Below are 22,934 nucleotides of genomic sequence, written 5' to 3'. Positions count from 1 at the left end.
TTTTAACAGAGTGCCTTACACCACTGCCTTGTCAAACTTGGTTAAATTAACTGTAACCAGGTCTTTCTACTGTTCGTTAGTAGAGTTTGCGTTATGCCTATGTATAAATAAACCTACAGTTAATTTAACAAAGTTGTAAATACTATATAGATATATTTTAAATATTCTTAAGAAAAAAAATGTATGCCTTACAAATTAATAAAATTAGGAATAAGTTATACAATATAATATTATTTTGGTGTCTAGATAACAAAACACAGATATTTTTCAATGTGAATTGCGAGCAGCTTTCATAAAGTTGTGTAATATACTAATCTTTTTGTAATAAAGTACTAAACGAAATTCGTATTTTCATTTCGTATTTTTTATTAGGTCTGCTTCCTATTACTTTACCTCTTGCCACTTATTTTTCGTCAGCATTTATGCTAGTTAACAACATGAATATGAGCATTGACTTGTATTTCAATAAAGTATGTGATTGCTGACGTGACTAAAATGTATGGTTCCATACAACTAAAAAGGTTGTACAGAATCTTTTGCAAAAAATTGCCAAAGATTCTGTACTTACAATCTTTGCTAATGGCCTAACAAGGGAAAAAAAAAACCACTTGTGTTTATCAATCTATATTCAGTGATAAGTGGTATTTTTCTCTCGCGGTAATGCCGGGCTATATATTCTCCAAAACATTGTAGGGATATGGATAGCCCGTGTCAAAAGGAATAAGAATAATGGAAATTAAATAAAAAGAAGTATGATCTTTGAAAACTTATATTGTATGTCAATGGAAATTAATATCACAGTAAAGTATTGAGAAAATTAAGCTTATCTGGCACTAAATCTTTCAACAGCTTTCAGTAGTAATTGCTTCAGTATTCAGTTCAATATAAACTCATAGCAATAATTAGGTTAACTCGCTTTTGACTTTATCACAATGTCTGACTAAATCCTTTAGTTTGTACACCAAATCTTGCAGCTCTTGGGTTCCGCACGTGAAGCGAACATCTTTTCCCACATCCGTTTTCAACACAACAGTGTATTGCAAGTTGTCTGATCCAACGCCCGGGGTATTGGTCACGGCTTCCATTTTCCACTCCACATCGACTATGTTGGGCAAAGAGTTCGTTTGTAACAGTTTCTTCACATCCATTGCTGACGATTTGCAGAGGAAATTTAGTCCTATACTTCAGAGGTCACAGGTTTAATTTCAAAATGATTTATATTAAATATTTGTTTAGTTTTATTTACATGGCAAGTTGATTTCATTTCATTTCTTTGACAAGACGATCATGACACTTGACAGTGACAGTAGTTGACTTGACCATAGAGTAGGTAAACTATGAGTCTTTTTTTCTTTCAATGGAAAAGGTAAGGAATAATTCCATACTGCCTACTTTTTTTGTACAGTGTAAAGGAGGCTTATGTCGAAAACCTATTTCTTCCAGACGAATTTGATTTCACAACTTCAGAAAAAAGTTTTTAGTGGGGATACAGATAGCTAGGGGGTGGTGAAAATTTGCTTAATTTTTCGATATCTCTTAAGCTGCGTACACACCGGGCCAACGAAGGCCAACGAACGGGTTTCGTTGGCCTTCGTTGGTTCAATCTGGACGGCTTAGCGAATGCCAACGATCGCTCGTTGGCCTGTGCCGGCGATCCGAAGCGTGGCGGCAACATCAAAGAAATCGAGCTATTTGAACAAACTCTGTTTGGACGGTCGCCGAAGGCCAACGAACGAACGCTCAGTTGAAGCAAGTGGGCGTAGCGTGTAGACGTCCAATTTGATTATTACTTGGATATTTCCTCCCATTTAGATCATGCAGAAAAACAAAGAATGGAGTAACGGCGATAATAATGATGTTATCGTCGTCCATGATTAAATTGCGAATTAAAGAGAAAAAGAACCGGAATCCAGTGCCAACGAACGTTCGTTCGAGCACTAATTGTATTTGGACGTATTAACGAACTCCAACAAACATGCGGAGCCAACGCTAGCGAACGATAAATATCCTTCGTTGGCCGTTCGTTGGCCCGGTGTGTACGCAGCTTTACGGTTTTCGAGATAAAAGCGAATTAGTCAAATCTGCTTCTGTCTTGATAATTTTATCGATAATCATATCGAAACTCATAACTAAGTGCTCAAGGAAAATGAGAAAATCATGTCCTGATAGGTGCAGCGGTTCCCTATTACTGTTCCGTGGAGACCAGGGGTTCCGTAAGAGGGCTACAGTGGTGCCGCAAAAATTCTTAATTCATCATCATACCTACTTACAAAAAAGTTAAATTTTACTCGACTATCTAATAGAAAAATCTTGGTATTATGGCTTATGTCCTAAAACGATTTCTTCCAGACAAATTTAATTTCACAACTTCAGAAAAAAGTTTTTAGTGGGGGTGTAGATACCTAGAGGGTGGTGAAAATTTGCTTATTTTTTCGATATCTCTTACGGTTTTCGAGATACAAGCTAATTTGTAAAATGTAACTGAAAACTTTATAGGACTACGGCTGTCCCATTTCAAAACACAGTAACCGCCAACTTTAAAAAAAAACGGGTCTTTGATTTATATATTATTTTAGGCGATTCCGCACAAAACTGCATTGTCAGAATATCAAAAAACCGCTTAGAAACGAAAATAAAATTTCTAAAAACCTAGTAACTCCACCCTGCGAAATCAAAAATGCCACGAAAACCATTTCAAAACATAGTAAGAGCCACCAACCATTTTAAAACACAGTAAGTGAAAATGACTTACTAGGTTTTAAAATGGTCAATGGCGCTTACTAGGTTTTGAAATGGTCAGCAAAGGACAATTTTCGTCCGTAAATTTTAGTAAGTCACAAATGGCATACATTATTACTAACACTTTTTTCGAACAAAATATCAGACATTTCAGAACCTGTATCTTTGCACCAATGAGACCTAGAGAGTTGAATTAAAAGTAGAACATAAGTAAATTTTGTCTTCTTTATAAAAGCCATAGAGACCTTTCTCGTCAGAACCTTTCTACTAGCCCTATTTTGCATAAACCAAAAAAAAAACAAGTTATAAATAAGAGAAAACTGATTTTTAGATAGAAATTTAGTAAATATTGTCTAATTGAAGGCAGCCATAAATAATTTTCATGTTAGAGCCTTCTTAATATGCGTCACCTTAAATCGTAAACCGCCCAACTCCACGCGAGCAAATTTTACAGGAGACAAAAAAAAATGTTTATTTTGTACTTCTACTTAGGATACCCCCTAATATTTTGTTGATAATAGACTAAAAAAGTGGTTGCGCATTCAACGGCGTTATGAAAAATTAGTTATTTTTATCGCTTTATACATAAAATGGACTTACGATCTTTTCCCAATCTCTATGTGAATACTATTATTGGAGATACGTGTTTTTCCTGGAAATAAGAGTTTTTCGGACTTCGATTTTGCATAATATTGTTCTCTTTGATGGACTTACGCTATTCAAATATAGATAAATCTCCCAACCTTTTCCTATTTCTTCAAATTTAGAGTACCTATTATTGATGTACTTAATAAAATGATTATATAATCAGCAGTCATCGTTATAAGCAGTAGAAAACATAAATCAGTACTAGGAGGCCATGGTCCCGGCGTTGCCGTTGAATCCCTGGTGGTAAGCACGCTGTTTCCCAGGGACTAGGAACATCATCACGTTTTATTTAATGGTGAAAAATAAAGAGTATTCTATTCTATTCTATCATCTGACGAGCAAGGAGTGACGGATCTAGAGTTGGAACGGAGCGCAAAAGACTGTTCCTAGCCCCGATGGAATACCAGACCGCGTGTGAGTGCTGGCGCTCAAAGCGAATTTGTACAGAAAGTTTATCTGTCTGTTGAACAGCAGCCAGAGTGCCAGTGAGGTGTCCACTGACTAAAACCAGGCCACGTTAAAGCTCCTGAAGAAAGAAAGCAGTCCTGCAGATTCTTTTTCTATGTACAGACCCATCTGCCTGCTATAAGAGGCTGACAAGCTTTTTAAATTAGTGACACCCCTGGATGAACGGTCATTACCTTTCGGATTGTCAGTTTGGCTTACGAAATGTACAATCGATAGTGGATACAATACGTATTAGTAGAAGTACTTCTATGTTCGTTCACTGTCAGAGCAGGATGTGAACCGCGGGGATAGTTGCGCTGGGTGTTAGATTAGACCAAGGATTAGACATGGTGTTCCTCGTTCAACTCTATCCCTTCAGGAACCTTCAGGGCCTCTCTTGAATACCATCGGCCGATCCTACCTCTAGCAAATAGTCAGAGGTCCAACTGGTACAATAATTACCCGATAAGAGAGGGTTAATGTTCGCAGAAGGAGGTCAGTTGTGGAGTTCCACAGGGGTCGGTCTTGGACACCTCTGCAATGTAACTTGGCATACAATACTATCCTGCAAATGAAGCTCGCAAATGGCGTTAGCACAATTCATTCTGCTGATCTCCATCTTCAATGTGTGTCACATTGAAGATGGCTGAGAGAGCGTCCATCGAGGATGATTTATCAAAGACGATAGTGGCATGATCCACCGCCTAGGCCTTAAAACAGCGCCCCTCCTGATATCCTACAAACTCCTAATGTGCAGGGAGCCAACAGATCTATCGGTGCGGGTTAGTGAGGTTCATATTGCTATAGAACGGTACATGTTCTACCTCAGCCTAGTCGTAGATATTTGCTGGTCATTCAAGGAGCATTGCAAGATGTTAGTTCCCCAGAATCAAAGAGTAGCTGGTGCTCTACACGCCATGCAGTGCACGGGCTACTTTCAAATCTGAGGGCCCTCGCAAATGAGTCCATCGCATCTATACGGGTGCCGTGCAATCTACTGTCCTTCAAGGAGCACCTATCTTGTCAAGTCGAAGAGAATGACTGTGTTGAGATCGGTTAGAGGAGCCATGGATTCGTCAGCAACGGGTGGCAGCAGCCGTCCTGCCTTGTTTGCAAAAAACCTATATTAGTATGTAGTAAAGTGCTGATTCCAACCAAAATATACAAAATATTTTGTTTGTGATATACGCGTAACTTTTAACTTAAGAGCATAATATTGCTAAAAAAAATAGCAAAATTTAACTATAAATTGATCAATAAGAATGTTAAGTTCTATAATTTATTTATGTAGTAATAAAAACAAAGCCAAACACATAGTTTTATTGCAAAAATGTACGTTCACTCCCGCCTACATCGCTCGTTGTATGGGAGTAGGAGGAGTTACGAGGTTTTATTGTTTAAAAATCACGACTTAGAGTTAGGAGGAAAACGAAAACTAAATTTTCTCAGAATTCAAATTTTTTATCGATTTACGAGTAATACGAGTAGATGCGCCTTGAAAAAACGCTTCTATTGATACCAAAAAGTCATTTTCGCCAAAAAGTGGAGTTAGGCGGTTTACGATTTAAGGTGACGTATGGCTATTTAATTCATTTACATAAAACAAAAAAAAAACATAAAAATATGCCCGTATTTCAGCTATTACTTATAGTGCCGTCGTGTAAAAGTGCTGCAAAATTGGATTTATAATATGTGAAGGATCCCAAACATATAAAAAATGAAATTATTACGCAATTATTGCAATTTCAATATACTTAACTTGTCTTAAATTACACAATAATGGCTCTTACTAGGTTTTGAAATGGTCAGTGAGGGCGGTTTTAGGGTGAGAAAACCATATAAAACCTAGTAAGTGTTTTCTTTTGTGCATTACAGCAACAATTTTAGTTATATTTAAATAAAATAGTATTGTATGTAAAGCCTAGGTTCTGCCGCTTCTTTTAAGCTTACATTTGTTCAGATATCTGTCATAGTTTTACCAGGGCATTGAAATGAAGGGACAAAAATGTTTTTTGGCTCTCCTGAACATTTTGTCTCATGGCTGTTACTGTGTTTTAAAATGGGACAGCCGACTACCATTTAGCGTCCATCAAAACTTAGTCAACTAGGCTTATATACTTCAGTCATAAGTTTTTAGTAAGGTTTTTACGAAAATTAAATAAAACAACTGTTGAGAATAATAAAAATAATTTTATTTTAATAGAAACACCATTAGACGTAGGTACTAAAGAGAGAACACAAGACCGCAAACAATTCATAACGCAAACAAAACACAAACAAATAATAAACATACATCACAGATTAACTAATTATGACTCATAACTAATAGTAAGAAATTAAGCTGCATTTTTGTATCTACGCTAAGTTATAGATTTACCCCCTTATTCATAGAAAAGTTACAAAACGTTTTAACTAATAAACTGTTTTGTCCCTCTCCGACAGGGAACAATTTGTTCTTTGACAGAGAGGGACAAAACAGTTTATTAGTTAAAACGTCTTGTAACTTCTCTATGAATAAGGGGGATAGAGTGTTAGCATCTGGGACTATCACACGATTATGTTAATCATAAATTTATCTTAAAATATCACAATATCAACAACTACGCTACATACTTAGTACAGTGAACAGTGGAACCAAGTGTACCATCAGACTTTTTTTTGTTTTCTTATTTTTTCTTACATTATTAAAATATCTCCTTGATATAATACTTTCATTTTTAAGTCTACAACACGAATTTGGAACTACACTATCAATAAATATATTGCTATAGTCAAAAAAAAATTGAGACGGATATATGAATTTAAAGATTTGGATTTGTTAGGCCTAGATATTGGTAGACATCGTTGGCAATTCAAACAATTTTCAGCGGTCATATTTTAAGCCATATTTAAATCTTTGTTTTACAGTGTCTTCATAAAAGCTATAACACAATAAAAATCATGCAGTCACAAAATACAGGCGTCCCGTAAATAGTGAACTAACGGAAAGTGGGTGAGTCAGGGGGTCAATCTCACAAAACTATCAAAAATTGTATGAAGAATCAATTTTTTTTCTCAAAATTCCAAAAGCCATAGAACAAACGTTGTTTAGATTGTCCCCTTTCCGTTGGTTCACAATTTACGGGAAACCCTATATAATTTAAGAAAGTTTCTGCATGATTTTTAGCCCAACCTTTAAACAAACAATGTAAAACAGGCTCTAAGTGATGTCAATTAAAAGCTATAGTTAACTTTAAATTTTAGTAACAAAATATTATTTGACCTTATGTACCTATTTGTGATGCATTGTTGTTCCTATGTTTTGATATATTATCGGCAGCCATAGTACAATATTATAATATTTAACGAATTACTGCGAGCATTATTTATACTTAAATGCAAGCACAAACCAAAATTCTTATCCATATTCAGTAGAGACTTAAATAATTAATAATAATTATCAGCCTACCCAATGCTTTGCTTAATTTGGCAGTTATGTTAGTAATGAACTTTAATTACTGATTCGAATAAAATACCTTGTTTTTTAAAAGAACACGAATGCAAAACCGACATTTTGACATATTTTTGAAAATATCACATAGTGTTTTAAAGCATGAGTAAAAAAAATATACATATAATAAAGGTATGTTTAAATTACAATTACTGTGCACGTGAAAAAAGTGATAACACAGCACGATCTAACACTAACGAGTATACATTAAAAAGGTTGATAACTGATAACAAACACATACTTTTTGGTCAACCAACACATCAGTAACGACAAAACACAATCCTACTTATTAAATATAATAATAAGCTGAACACATACACTCATACTTCTTTATAAACATTTACTGGTTTCAATTGAGTTGTAAAAGAGATCAAAATACCAGACAATTCCATAATTTTTGCATTGGGCAACATTAACCTACTTTAATCCAAAATATAACCTCCAAAATTAAAACCGAATATAATTATTGCAAATACTTAGTCAATTTTCACTTGTATGTCTATGAAAATGCCAAAAATGTATGACAACATTTTAACATATTTTTAAATCAAGGTGCGGCAGTGACTTTAATATTACTGGTGTTGTAGAAATTCATTTTTAGTTACTTCTAATTTAGGCCACTCTTTCTTATGTGACATTGTGGCACTGTAAGCTCCAAGTTTTCTGTTACAGAACATGTGGATAAAGTTATTAGCAGAATCAAAAAATAAATAAGTAACTACAGCATCTTATTTCAAGCATGATCGGTATGAATTGTCTATAATACAATTATGTAACTGTCATCTGCAAAATCGCCTGCTAGTTTTCATGCCGTATTGAAATCTTGAAATGATTATTCTTTCACTTATGATCCAGATTTCATCATACTATCCGATAATATATAATATAATAAACAAAGTAAGTGTATATATTTTGCCCTCTAGTTTTTCATTAATAATTATTTCATTAACAACATCATTCGTCCGAAATTTATGTCTTCTTGAATTAAGATACGATGAGTAGCAAATCTAACCACAGACTTAGCGGCAAATCTAAGTCTGTGTATCTGAGTCTAGCATAGTCTTTGTGAAACAAGCCTTAAAGGTTACTCTGGTAGTACAATCATCCGTAGTGAATGTAGTCAGTTGTCTACAATGAGGCGAACTACCAGTAGTGAATGTAGTAGGCAGTCTACAATGAGACGAAGTTACAGTAGGTTTCGCAGTCGGTAGTGTCCAATGAGAAGAACTTGCCGTAGTCACAGTAGTCACCGCCTACTATGAGTCGAACTTGCAGTAGTCACGTAGCGTAGTCAGTAGTCTACAATGAGACGAACTACCAGTAGTGAATGTAGTCGGTAGTCCACAGTGAGACGAACTACCAGTAGTGAATGTAACCGGTAGTCTACAATGAGTCGAACTACCAGTAGGTAGTGCATGTAGTCGGTAGACCACAGTGAGACGAACTCCATAGTCACCGTGGTCTACACTACAATGAGTCGAACTTGCAGTAGTCACGGTAGTCGGCAGTCTACAGTGAGAAGAACTTGAGGAAGGCCGCGGGCGGGACGGGGTGGGGAGGGAGGGGGCCCCCCGCTTCCTTCAGACGAGACGCGTACTCCGGACACTGTGGAGTAAGAGAAGTGTTGTATTAAAATCATTTTAGGGTACAAATTTATACAAAAAAAACTATCGTACAAAGTTTGATCACATTTTAACCGACTTCGAAAAAAGGAGGAGGTTCTCAATTCGCCAATTGTATGTTTTTTTATCTATATCACCGTATTTCACGGATATTTTTCACATATTCAATTGCCTAATGCCTATACTTACCTAGGTGTCTTCCGAATAATAAGACTTCTTTATTTCGGCAGTTAATAAATAGTTACTGTGAAATGATCATAATAAAATTATTAAAAGGTTAATACCTGATCAGCAATACAGGGGTGTCCGAGCGAGCGCCAGAACAGACACTTGCAGTGTCGACAGAGAGACAGCGTCTCCGCGAACTGCGTGTCTTCACGGAGACCGTAGTGTCTGGAGAAAGAACACTCGTAATTATTAGATATTGGAGTGGCAGTGGGCCGGTTGTCTGCCGAAGAGCCGATTACTGTTGTGGTGGAGGACTTCTCGTGTGTAGATCGGCACAAAGCAAATGTGTTTAGACCCTCTCAGCCAAAGACCTTATTCAGGTATAGCTGTTAAGTAGTTATTGGATGACGCGAGATGTGGGCGCTCCTTGGGAAAGCATTATGTTCAGCAGTAGATTATCGGCTGAAGTTCAAAAATGTTATTATTATTATACTCCTTGAAATATGATGAACTTTAAAAAATATATTTATAGTTAACGTCTATCATAGGTACCTAAGTAGGTACTATCGCAGAAACATTACTAGTACTATGTATTTCAATTATGAACGTTATCACTATCTTATAATGTGTGAACTAGAAAAATTCCAACTCACTTCCTAAGCTTATGAAAGACAGACTTCCAGTCCACCTCCATCTTTTGTTTCTTGTTGTTCTCACACTCTTCTTCACCGTCGTCGTCTTTCTTCTCAGTCTCTCCTTCTATCTGTGCCGGGGTGAAGTGAAACAGCACTAGTTCCCTCCATATCCGTTGTTCGGAGCATAGAGAGGCCATGAGGTTCCACGCTGATGATGCGGCCTGAGGAGTTTAAAAATGTTTGCTTGTTTATCGTTTTATTTGAAGAAGAGGTTATTTATTACATTCAAATTGTTGGGGGATGCACCCGCGCTTAATGTCAGCCACTTTGAGACATGATGATGACAAAATCTAATATAATTTTGATGTTCAATTAATTTTATAATGTTTTGGGAGTTCTTTTAATCTTCAAATTTAGTCAGTGATAAACACTTGCCTGATCTTGTAGTGATAATATTAATAAAACAATTGATTATTCAATATTAATTAGTGACTTTATTTATAAAATAAATAATTACTTAACAAGGGTAGGAAACGGTAGATACAATAGCGCTAATAATGTCAGAGTTTATAATTCAGTTAATTCTGCCTCAGCAAAAAGTGTTGCTAGCTTAATTTTCAATTCAGCTTGTGTTCGCCGAGACAGCTTCTTAAACGATTTCGCATAACTCGCGAATAAATGATCCACGTCATCCAATTCTTCTCTTTTCATATTTCGTAGACATTCTTGCACCTTGTCAGCTATCTCTGCTTGTGTTGTTCTCTTGTCGTTTTCTAAGGTTGGTACTGCTGGTTGGTCGGGGATGATGGTCGGTCCTTCTGGGGCATTTTCACTACCCCATTGCCATGATTCTGCGTATGAACATTCTTGTGGGGGCGATGATGATGAATCATGTTCGCACTTGAACGATTCAGGCCCCGCCTTAGCAGTGGCGTTGTCGCTGGGATTTAGGTCTAATGCGTGATCTAGAAATTCCAGTCGGTCGCTCCACCTGTATTTGTTATAATTTCTGGCGTAGTCGGCCATTCCTAAAGTGTGTTTTTTATATCGGAGATATCCGTCTCGCATTGTTCGCCATGATTCTTTTGCTTGGGCGGCTGAAATGATAAAAATTTAAATTATTACAACATAGGTTCACTTTGCGCGGTATAGGATGGTGCGGGTAGCGTCTGTCGGATAAACATTTTATATCATGAAGGTGTATGTATGGTATTGCCTAAATGTTTGATGCAAGCCACCCTTAGAGTCATTCTGATAAATTTTGTTCTACAAATTTAAAAAATACGCTACACATTTGTTTTTCCATAGAAACTCTGTTGGTCACGTGACATGTCACGTGACTTTTATATTACTGCGAAGTAAGATAGGACTTATAATAATAGGTATATACAGTTTTTTAAACAAATTACTTGAAATTACCAAAGTCGTAGTTAGGTAGAAAAAATATATCAGAATGACCTCCTGGATCACCCAATCTTGGATTACTTAATAAGAAAATAAGTATATTTTCTTATTAAGTAAGTACTTAATTACTTATTTATGTACAGTCAGCTGCATAAGTAGCTGTAGGTACACTTTTGTACCTTGGCCTTGGCAATCTGAAAGCGCCTATCCATTCATTCAAACACTGACGGTTCGTCAGAGTCCTTCGTCAAGTCGCGCGCCTTAGAGTCGCGCGCCGCGCGAGTTGGCATCTACTGTTTTTTTATATCATCAACTCGCGTGCCCATGTAAAGTACATGTAAAGTACGGTCAGATGCAAACGAATTGAAACTAAAAAATATAGTTAAATATTGTCCCCTGGCTGATTAGCATAAGAAGGTACCGACTAGACAGTCGCCATTAAAGTAGATGCTTTGATTTCGGGACAATAAAGCCTATGTTGGAAGTGCGGAATGAGGCAAAAGGGGATGTGACCTATGACGCATGATACCCAAGATTGCTATCTCTCTCATCCCGTGCGCCAATTTTACCTGTCATAGCTATGTCCTTCAAGTTTTTGTTGCAAAAACCGGTTTAAAGGGTTAAAACGTCATCATTGTTTTAGTGACGTCGTTTTAGTGTTACTCCTAATGCGAAGCAGTTACATTAATTACAGTGTTGATAAGTAATAAGCCAATTTTTTGTTGTTGATTATTATTAGAATATTATATCTTAAATTATACATCTCCGAAAGGATATTGTGTTTTATTTTAAGGTAAAGTCCTATAAAATACCCTATACATTTTAAGTAGTTACCTTAAGCATAAATAGCATAATAAATTATAACTTTTGTGGCTGACTCTACATATTTTCACAGTCGAGCGAGTTGACGACAAAAAAAGTTGGTAAATACGGTAGGGGCAACTCGCGCGCGGCGCGCGAGTCAAAGGCGCGCGACTTGACGAAGGACTCGTTCGTCAGTTTGACAAGGTACAGACAGAAGTGTATAGCTACTTTTGCAGCTGACCGTACCTAAGTAGGTACTTATAAGTAAATAAATATTGTGTATATTGATAGTTGATTAGACAAGTCAGTAGGTACTAAAATAAAATAAAAATAAGGAGGTAAGTAAGTAAGTAATTATAATAAATACTTAAGTAAGTATAAATATGTAGGTAAGTAGGTAGATAGAGATAGGTAGGTACTTACCCTCTATTCCCAATTCAGCTCCGATCTTCTCCCACACTTGTGCAATGTGACTTTTAATTTTATACTTTTTACCCTTACGGTAAAGGCAATCGTTTTTTCTAACCAACTCTATTAGTTTCTCTCTATTCACCGGCATTTTGAAATGAAACGCTCCTAAACACACGTCCAGCAGCGATCAATGCGTGAGCGTGCATGCACGAGTTGGCAACGCGCGAGCGCGGTACAATACTAGCGTGGAACGTAATTTCTCGCGTGTTGCGACGTTGCCGCTCCGCTGTTGGCCCGCGCGGTCGCCAGTCACGCACACAGGGCAGCTGTCACGCATGCGACTGGGATCTTTGTTGCGTGCCCAGCTCACGTCACGTCCCGCGACTATGCAGCTATGTATGTATAATAATGACACCGATTTTATATCGAACGTATGCATTTCAGGAATGATTATCTTTATAGGTATTTTTGGTAAAGATTTGTTCTTGCGCAAGTTGGTGGTAAGTATAGGTAAGTAAGTAAGTAATTACGTACCTACTAGTTAACATATTGATAGAAATAAGTGCGCACAGTAAGGAAATGAAGACTCCTATTCGTACCTATGTCCGTGATTTCATTATTTAGTACGTAAATAGCTGCCATTTCCACAATCTTTATCTGAAAGAAATAATTATTTAGATTTATAACTGTAAGAAATGCTCACATCTAAATCTCTGTGGTCAGCTATCCTCAGCAGGATCTCCCGGACGCACTCTTCTGGCAAGTCGTGCAGCTTGGGCGCCACCTCCGGACCCGGCTGGAAAATATAGATAAATCACGTTACACTCGCGAGCAACAATGTGACAATAGCACCAAATTACTCCTAATTAAAACGGAAAAGAGCAGTCTAAAGACGCCTCTGCAATATTGAAGTAAGTACGGTGGCCTGCGCCTAAAAGTATACAAGCGGAGTTTTTAAAATAGTGATCCCTGATGATGAAGGGACCAGCTACATCTGTTATAAATCCGGGGACGTGTTGTGTGTGGCAGTGGTGTTTATGTGGATGTGCTTGAGCAGCATGTGAGCTTGAGATTGCTATTTTAAAAACTCCGCCTGTATACTTTTAGGCGCAGGCCACCGTATATTTAACAGCGCATTAAAATATAAAACCAACTAAAAATTAAAATATTAGTGTTAAAATCTTAGATTAAATAGGTACCTACTTATAAAAAAAAATTGGGGCTATTTAACGACGGCATTTTGTAAGTGGAACTTTTTCATTGCTGGCGAATGTATTGGGTTCTTGTAGTAAGCACAAAGGGAGAATTTTTGTAGTCTTTTTTGTACTAATTCAAATTCAAATTCAAAATATTTGGATGCGCGTTTTTTTCTGCTTCTCTATAGAATTTATATGTTGATCACGTGACTACTATGGGGAGCAGAATGTTTTATTTCAACGAATTTCAATATGAATTAGAGCAAAAGTGTTCTTAATGAGTCATCCTCTTTCAGCTTACATTTTTGCAACATTCTGGAACTGTTGATCATATCTTAGGTGAAGTTTCAGTTTTAAACTAAAACTATGCGTCTGGATACCTAAAGCTTAAGGTCACATCTAGTCTAGCAGTCCATTGTTACTGGCGCTCCGACTCGCGCGCCGCCGACAGACCCACCACCAGTGTGAGCAGCGCGCTCAGTACTGCACTTCTACTGTGTGTCTCTGGATGCCGAAGGCAATAGGGAGCATCCAGTGACTATAGTGTCTGGTATTGCTGGATGCCGAACACCTCTTGATGCTACTATACATTCTGCAAGGATCTCATGAGCTAACCTGGTAAATTCTGGATGCCGAAAGCTATAGGTCGCATCCAGTGGCTTCGCCCCTAGTGTATTTTTGCAAAGCTCACGGACTGACCCATTTTGGATGTCGAAAGCATCCAATGGCGTCCACTATAGCTGCATAAAACCCTCTTACGTAGTCTCAAACCAACCTCCTGTATGCAGATATTATCGGCGATGCGGTGTATCCGGGCGATGGCGTGGTCGTGGTGCCCCCACAGCGCGCGCGAGCCCAGCGGCCGCCCCCAGCACGCGCCGCGCTCCGACTCGCGCGCCGCCGACAGACCCACCACCAGCGTGAGCAGCGCGCGAGGGTTCTGCACTTCTACTGTGTGTCTCTGGATGCCGGAATCTATAAGTAGCATCCAGTGTCTATAGTCTCTGATATTGCTGGATGCCGGAATCATTAGGTAGCATCCAGTGTCTATAGTCACTTCTTGGTATTGCTGGTTGCCGGAAAACTCTGGTCGCAACCATAGTTACTTTCTGAAAGGCTCAAGAACTAACCTGGTAAAGTCTGGATGCCGAAATCTATAGGTCGCATCCAATGGCTTCGCTCATAGTGTCTTTTTGCAAAGCTCATGGACTGACCCATTCTGGATGCCGAAAGCTATAGGTGGCATCCAGTAACATTTGGCAAGGCTCATGGACGAACATACTGGATGTCGAAAGCGTCCAACGGCGTCCACTAAAGCTGCATAAAACCCTCTTACAACAGTCTCCAACCAACCTCCTGTATGCAGATATTATCGGCGATGCGGTGTATCCGGGCGATGGCGTGGTCGTGGTGCCCCCACAGCGCGCGCGAGCCCAGCGGCCGCCCCCAGCACGCGCCGCGCTCCGACTCGCGCGCCGCCGACAGACCCACCACCAGCGTGAGCAGCGCGCGAGGGTTCTGCACTTCTACTGTGTGTCTCTGGATGCCGGAGCCATTAGGTAGCATCCAGTATCTAGTGTCTATAGTCTCTGGTAATTGCTGGATGCCGGAATCATTAGGTAGCATCCATTGTCTTTAGTCTCTGGTAATTACAATATTCCTGAATCATAAGGTAGCATCCAGTGTTTATAGTCTCTAGGAAATTCCGGATGCCGAAAGCTATAGGTCGCATCCAGTGGCATCTAGACGAAAGCATCCAATTGCATCCATTAAAGCTCGATAAAACCTTCTTACAGTAGTCACCAACCTCCTGTATGCAGATATTATCGGCGATGCGGTGTATCCGGGCGATGGCGTGGTCGTGGTGCCCCCACAGCGCGCGCGAGCCCAGCGGCCGCCCCCAGCACGCGCCGCGCTCCGACTCGCGCGCCGCCGACAGACCCACCACCAGCGCTCGTAGTGCGTTCAGGTTCTGCTTCGATGAGGCCACTGGGTGAGGAATTGTTATGGTTAGTCAAAGAGGATGGTATAAATCCTCCATTCTTGGTGGAGGCCTAAGAAGTATGGAGAACTAGGAGTATGGACGTTACTCTCGCCAAAATATGGATACGATCATCTGGCGTCCAACAGAGTACAAGAAGGGGGATTAAAATTTCCATGCTTTGCTGTAAAACTTGCTGTTCTCAAATGGAGACGCATTGCCAAACATAGCGTCCACCTTAGACATATATCCACTAGCTGGATGATGAGTGTCGCTCCTTGGAACGGGCGTATGTACACTGTAGGGTTAGTCTACTCAATAATTTGGTTAAAACAATCGGTCTATGGTCTATGAAGATTCAAGACTCACCCTGATGTGCGACTTCCTCCAACATGCTCAATAACAACTTCTGCGCAGCTCCAGGCAGATGTGTCAGCTTCTGTCCCCCAACCAGCAAGTTCAGAAGAGCACAGATGTAGTTGAACCTCCTGACATCTCGCACGGCTGATGAGAAGTCCAGGCGACGGACCGCTTCTGACAGGCCGTTGAAGCCAGCGATCTGTGGTGGAGGAAAGGAGGGTTGGTTTGAGAGTTAACTAGCTCCGTAAATTGAAAATAAAATTTCTAAAAGCGCTTTTGCCATTTTATTGCCTGGAAAATCGATTCGTCATGCTAATTCCCTTAGTTATAATTTTCGACAGTCGACAATTTTATAACCTACCTTCTAATACCAATAGTACAGTATCTAGTCGGACTAGAGTCTATCAATCTAGTCTTTAAAAATGCGATTCTTTGTATCAAGACTAGCAGTACGATTATTATCTAGTGCGATTCTGAAAGACTATCCTACATCACCGATCAACATCATAGGCTGTTAAATACCAATCTGAATTTCATAAGCCGATTTAGAAAGAGCACCGGTAAAGGTTACAAAATACAACTTTGGGCGTTATTTTGTTCTTAATACATGTGCAGTAAGAGATACATTTCATCACCAAGTGAATCATTTATCGACATTTCCACAGTCGCCCTAGATTATTTTATGCCGGAATACACAGCTAACGGCAGATGCAACCATGGATAAAAATCGGAATGAAATTGTTAAACGAACCACAACAACGTTTGTGAATATGTAGGTACAGTGAATTTCCTATTTAGTAATATAATAATAAGTAATTTAAAACATCACAACATTTAGACGGGAGAGCTAGATTCTAAAGAAAATGGCTAAGCACTAGGTAAATAGGTTGCGATGAAATAGACCGAAAACCATGTCAAATGTATAACCGTATAAACCAATTAAGCTTCGATTTTAATACCGATGGAAACCGAAAATAGTTTTTAAATAAAAAAGCGATCTGGGAGCCTTTTCCAGTAATTCCAGGACAATCCATTTTGAATTACTGTAGAAAAGGGTATATGTAAGGGTAATATGACAATACGCTACATATTTATAAGTAAGTACCTACCTAAGTATTAAAAACATACCTCTCTAGTGCACTTGATAGTAATGTGGCAGTGTGGGGGCACCCTCGCTACGTCGGAGTTTTTGTCGCTTTCCTCTCCCTCTGACCTGCAAACACACAGATATATTAGACATCTCCAAATTTCGGACAATGAAAGAAGAATAAATGGCTAATGCTAGAAGAGAGATTGCAGTAGACCAATAGCGTCTGACCGGCGTAGCGCGCATCAATGGCGTCGCTCTGTTTGTGTTATGTATTCAACATTTCCAATCGTATTCCTAAAACTGCCTTCTGTTCAATGCACATTAGCCATTTACGTGACTCCGACCGATGAAATAATCCAGTAATCAGACACCTAGTGCCTAGTAGGAAATGTAAATAAAGATATACAAGATACTGGCAACAATGGGGACTCTCTGAACGTCAAACAAACCGGAATTGGTACGGTCAGCTTTATAATTTTGTGCCTTGTCTAACTAACAACATATCAATGTATGAAAGGCGGTTTCTGAGTTAAACAAGTACAAAAGTGTACAGCTACTATGCAGCTGACTGTACTTCCTACAGGCCAGATTAGATCTCAAAGCAAAGCTTAGTTCCTACTGATGATAAGAGTAATGTGGGGTTTCTTTATTATGTAGTCAGAAAGACGATTATCTGGTGAAATATATCTTAACATGTTACTTATGTGGTAAGTGGTGTTCATTTGATTACTCTATTTCTTATTTTCCCATCAAGTGATTGGAGACCTTTCCTAGACACCCAGTCCTCGGCCTTCCTCGTGCCACCACTACCACAGCCAACAGCCTCAAATGTCTAAGGTTATTTTCTTACAGCCAGCAATTTATTAGTTAGGAAAGGATAGCACAAGTTGTAAAATTTATAAAGTAGAGTCTCATAAAATACACATTTTATACCTAGGCTACCTTTCCATGTTCTTATATTTCTAGAAAGCGGATTTTGTGTGACATACAGTCAAGCTTTGGATTGTCTCCAAGATATTGAGTCGAGATAACTGAGGGATATATACGTAGCGAAAGCGACATTAAATTATGATGGGAAAGGCTGTAAATCCTGTAATGCTCTCATTTCAAAGACCATGAAGAGCCGATTAAAAGTTTAGGGGCAAGGAATTAAATTAATTAGAAACAAGAAACACAAGAAACATGCACTCACGCCTTGTACTAATGTACTCCCTTGCGGGGTAGGCAGAGGTGCATTGCTGCACCCACTTTTCGCCAGAGTGTTATGTTAGTCCCAATGTAATAGGGGGCGGGCCTATTGCCATTTTACGGGCACATCCAAGACCCGAGAACAAATATCTGTGTTTAAACAAATATCTGCCCCAGCCGGGAATCGAACCCGGGACCATCGGCTCAGTAGTCAGGGTCACTAACCACTACGCCATTCGGTCGTCTATTATATATCATAAATTAATTAGAGTCTATATTTTATCAACTAATTAAGTCATTTTCGAGTACCGTTGGTCGGATTAGATTCTTTTTCTTCTTAGCGTGTCATGACATACACTAGAGCTAGAGTAGGGTTTGGTGAGAGGTTTGGGCATACAGAATAGTTTCAGTCGCTAAGGCCCGGGTCTCCTATTTACTCCGTAGGTCGCGTCAAGTATCACTGCCGTAGGCCGCGTCACGATACTCACTACGTCTACGCGCCAACGTCGGCGTGTGAGGGAGACCGCATCAGTACATTTCTATAGTGAGCATCGTGACGCGGCGTACGGCGTGACGCTGGACGCGACCTGCGGCGTAAATAGGAGACCCGGGCCTAAGTATCCAGAAGGCCTAGCACGGGCGTAAGACGTGACAAAAGTTTTCCGTCGCACTCGCTGTAGAAACCGTGCTATGTGAATGAGTGCGACGCAAAACTTTTATTACGTATCAAGAGCATGCAGAGTGCGAGTTTTTACACCGTTCGAGTAGTGTCTAGTAAAGGCGAGAGAGTCGCCACCTAGCGGTACACGCGCTGCAAATTTTCACTGCTCGATCGGTTAAGAGAAACTTACACTAGGCCCTCAGGTGCCATGGCATCTCCAGCGTGAGAAATGGGTGATTACCCTTAAAGGTAAGCGTCCACCTATCCTACGTATCGCACCAAACGGATTGTCATAAATGTACCTATGGAGAAACAGCGTCGGCAATACCGATGAAGTGGACGTACTTGAATGCAATGCGTCCGTCGCGTAAAATGCCGAAAGGTGGACCCTTACCTTTAAGCTCGCAAGCCATCAATCGAAGGCCGAACAATAATTAACCTCGAACTCCGATCGCCCATACAACCCATACGTTCATTAACATATCTAATGTACGCTATGTATTAGATAATGAATGACCAATGGTGTCAAGCCAGTGTCAAGCCCTCTGGTACATAGTGGTAATGATGTACTTTCTAGTTTTCTCCAATAATAATGGCATGTTGTGATTGATTCCCAGTTCCATCGGTCGTTATGGCAAAGTGTAATTGCTATCGAAGACATTATCGGCCGGATTTTATACCCTATCCATGTATGGAAATTGCTCAGGTATCTATCGTAGTAAACATAAGTCACGTGACCAAAAAAGTTTCTATGGAAAATGATATTTTTTGATCATGAATTTTCAAAACATTTCGTTCAGAATGACCCCCTGAGTCACCCCCTTTCAGCTGAGTATACCCTTTTTGCAACACCCTGTATAACAAGCTTAATTACCAATCCCGAATAGAGCTTTTCCTGATGACGTCATCATCGATTGTTCGAGATTTCCACCACAAAACAGCAATTCAAGGATAGCACGTGTGACCCGCAATGGCGGGACCTTGGCCTAATATCTGCTGAGCGAGCAAATACGGACCTTCCAGAGGTTCTAACTCGATTTAGCTTTACAGACAGGGATGAGTGAGATTTTACATACATAACGAATTGCTGGAATAAATGATTTTAGCTAACACACATTTTAATATACAACGACATTTAAATACGAACCAGATAGAGCGTCAGTTCAAAAGAAACGTCTCGACAAATAATATCTTACTTCTACCACTGAGATGGTATTTTAAGAGCGATGGTATACATTGTACTTAAAGTTAAAAGAACTCATTGGTTACATGTCAGCGCCGGGATTCGAACCCGCATCTCTTGCGTGAGAAGCGGGCGCTTACCCGACAGAGCTACCACCGCTCTTATTATTATTTAATGGTCTATTAGATATTTTAATAATCAATTATATTTTTTCTTTATTTATTAATTTATACTTTAATTAAGTATATTATTTTTGTGATGTAAAGGGACGTAATTATTACTCACCGTAGGTAAATCCCCTTTTAATTTGGAGCGCCGCACTTAATAAAATGGATAGGTACATTCACTAACAAATAAAATGTATAGAGTAGTTTAGACTTAGATGTTCAGGGGGTCACTCTAAATCGACGAACGAACGAACAAGAATTGTCACGCAATCGGCACGCTTAATACAACGAGATAGAACCGAGCTCTTGTTCGTTCGTTCGTTTGATTTTGGTAGTGGCCCTCCAGACTCGTATTGAAAAAAGGGCTCAGCCAAAAAAGGTTTGTGATCTCTGACATGTCAAAAGTAGATAACTGTCAGAATTCCGTCGAATAAAAGATCCAGGTATAGTTGATTAATTCACGAGAATATTTGTGACTTTATTCATCGGTACAATGGTTGTCATTAGGTTGAACTTAAATTGGTTTGACAGTAAACAAAATGTGGACAGTTTTTTTGCTTATTTTTTTATGTGACACACCATCTTGTTCGTTCATTGTTAATCTAAGCAAATATCGTTTTACATTTTTTTTAAAGTAGGAAAAGCCTTTTCCGGACTGAAGACGACGATAGTGGTACACTCTCCGGCCGCTGGACCAACGAGCTTAGACAGGTAGGCGATAGTGGCTGGATGAGGCCAAAGACAGCTTTGTCAATTTCGGGCTGTTGATAATGTTAGTATAGCCTCCAAAAATGTCTACAGACGAACTAACTTTGCTTTTCATACGATTTTAATCGAATTAAGTAGAAAGATTTCTTTTAATTCGTTGTAAAATTTATACTTTTTTGACGTAAGTAAACTGAAAAACTACTCCCCATTCAAAAAGAAAAATGGCTCTTATATTCTAGGATAAGAAGGGGGCAAAAAACTCCAGAGCCATCTTTTCAAATATATTTAAAATTATACCTACCTAAGTATACAAAGGGGTGTATACCTACTTATAAAACAGGTTAGGATGACCAGGCACTATACCATTCAAACAATCATTAGGGAGACAGAACTCCCTCAAAATCCACTGGAATGTTTTGCAACGAGCCCCCAACTGAAATAGCAACGGAAGCTGCAGCGAACATGTTTAAAGAACCAACAAATAGGTCGGTAGGAAGCCATTGGGATATTCTGACCTACTTTGTACAGTGACCAGACTTTTGGAGCTAGTTTTCTGTATGGCCATTACAAGTTTGTGGGTCAAGGAAAAGTGGGCATATAGAATAAAATAAACCTCCCGTTTTTTCCGCAGTCAAAACTGTTAATGAAGCTTGTATTTACCGGCTGGTAAATAAAAAAAATAAAAAAAAACTTGTAAGTGCAAGTACAGTCAACTCCGGGCAATGACGGAATACTTATAAAAGCATTGGAAAAACTATGTACGAGTACCTTATGGAAACGACCGAGAGGTAGCAGGTATAGAAACTGAACTTATAAAGCCACGTATTCACTAGGCGACAAATTGTCGCAGAACCTGTCTAGGCACATGTCGTCTACGTGTCGCCGCGACGTCGCGCTCTGTTCTGCGACGTCGCACGCGACTATACAGCGACATCTACGTGTCGCAGAACAGGTTCCGTGTTTTGGCTCGCGAGACAGAACTTCCTGCAACATCTGTCTAGCGACCGCTGTTGCAGAGTGTGGACGCGTGCGCGACTTCTAGCACGCAGCACTAACTGCCACGACTTCCTCGGGCGACATGTCGGCGGAGACTGCTGGTGTGGACAAGCAACATGTATCACGACATGTTACCAAAATGTTCTGAGAACACGCACCGTAGATGTTCTGTAACAGTCTCAGAACTTGTGCCCTAGTGAATTCGAGGCTTAATCAGGCAAAAGCAAATGCTTATGGCATTAATTTCCAGAAATGTATTTTGTACACTAATTAAATTATATGTTTGGCTAAAAATATTATGTTATTAATAAATTAAAGAAGCGTAATACATAAAACAGTCATCAATAAATAAATGTGTCCACCAAATGGCCCGCATTTTATCACTGAAAAAGGTAGCTGAAATACTTATATATACGATTGAGTCGATTGAGAGATTGGGGTTTTCTGGGTCAGAGCGGGCCATTCAATGCCCCAAATTGTAGATGCGATAAGAATTGCCACTAAATTGTAGTAAAAAGTAAAAGTGTAATAGTCATACGTACCTATATACCTTACCTGCGGAAAATTGGTACTGTCAGTACTATTATGAAATAAATCTGATAGTTTATCGTCACATGTTGTATATAATCAAAGCGTTATATATACTGAGAAACTAGGATCGTACTTTAAAAACGAGAAATTTTTCACTAGCTCAGTGGAAAAAAATGTATGCTTTGATCGAGATGATATACTTTGTAAGTATTTATTAAGAAACCGTATAACACATAGTGCGCTTCGGGTAGATGCGTGGATCCATCGCCTTTCTGTATTACGTACCAAGAGTAAAACCTTTATATAATTACGTAAATTGAGAAGCCATACAACATTACACTTTCTAGATGACGATACGATAGAATAGATGGGTGACTGGGGGTCACTCTATATGACGAAAAACTAAGTTTCGGAATACTGCTGCGAGAACCACGACTCTATCTCGTTGTATTAAATGTGCCGATTGCACGACAGCTCTCGTTCGTAAATTTTTCGTCAGTATAGA

At 39.2% G+C, this 22,934-nt stretch overlaps 2 protein-coding genes across 2 annotated transcripts in view; both read right to left on the bottom strand.

The window, feature by feature from the left end:
* Window positions 1-6,376: 6,376 nt before the first annotated feature.
* The window catches only part of LOC105385772 (F-box only protein 25), a 30,122-nt gene continuing 13,564 nt past the window's right edge, over window positions 6,377-22,934 (bottom strand). Inside the window, exons 3-9 of the mRNA XM_048631567.1 lie at window positions 17,034-17,118; window positions 15,915-16,104; window positions 15,372-15,553; window positions 13,072-13,164; window positions 9,768-9,970; window positions 9,231-9,339; window positions 6,377-8,929 (exon numbers count right to left, since the gene is read on the bottom strand). Coding sequence (XP_048487524.1) covers window positions 8,834-8,929; window positions 9,231-9,339; window positions 9,768-9,970; window positions 13,072-13,164; window positions 15,372-15,553; window positions 15,915-16,104; window positions 17,034-17,118 — 958 coding nt within the window. The 3' untranslated portion in view covers window positions 6,377-8,833. The remainder of the gene's footprint in view (window positions 8,930-9,230; window positions 9,340-9,767; window positions 9,971-13,071; window positions 13,165-15,371; window positions 15,554-15,914; window positions 16,105-17,033; window positions 17,119-22,934) is intronic.
* Window positions 10,253-13,021, bottom strand: LOC119693789. Its single transcript, XM_038118279.2, has 2 exons — window positions 12,381-13,021; window positions 10,253-10,846 (listed from the first exon to the last, which is right to left on the bottom strand). The coding sequence occupies exons 1-2, from the start codon at window positions 12,514-12,516 to the stop codon at window positions 10,317-10,319; spliced, it is 666 nt and encodes a 221-aa protein (XP_037974207.2). The 5' UTR covers window positions 12,517-13,021; the 3' UTR covers window positions 10,253-10,316.

Source organism: Plutella xylostella, chromosome 29 (assembly GCF_932276165.1).
Source record: "Plutella xylostella chromosome 29, ilPluXylo3.1, whole genome shotgun sequence".
Lineage (NCBI taxonomy): Eukaryota > Metazoa > Arthropoda > Insecta > Lepidoptera > Plutellidae > Plutella > Plutella xylostella.
Note: the sequence above shows the minus strand (reverse complement) of the source record. Positions and strands in the feature narration are given on the sequence as shown.

Coding starts and splice junctions, on each gene's coding strand:
- LOC119693789 (XM_038118279.2), bottom strand. CDS start 12,516: ATGCCGGTGAATAGAGAGAAACTAATAGAGTTGGTTAGAAAAAACGAT. Junction 10,847..12,380: donor AGCTGAATTGGGAATAGAGG/GTAAGTACCTAC, acceptor TTATCATTTCAG/CCGCCCAAGCAAAAGAATCA.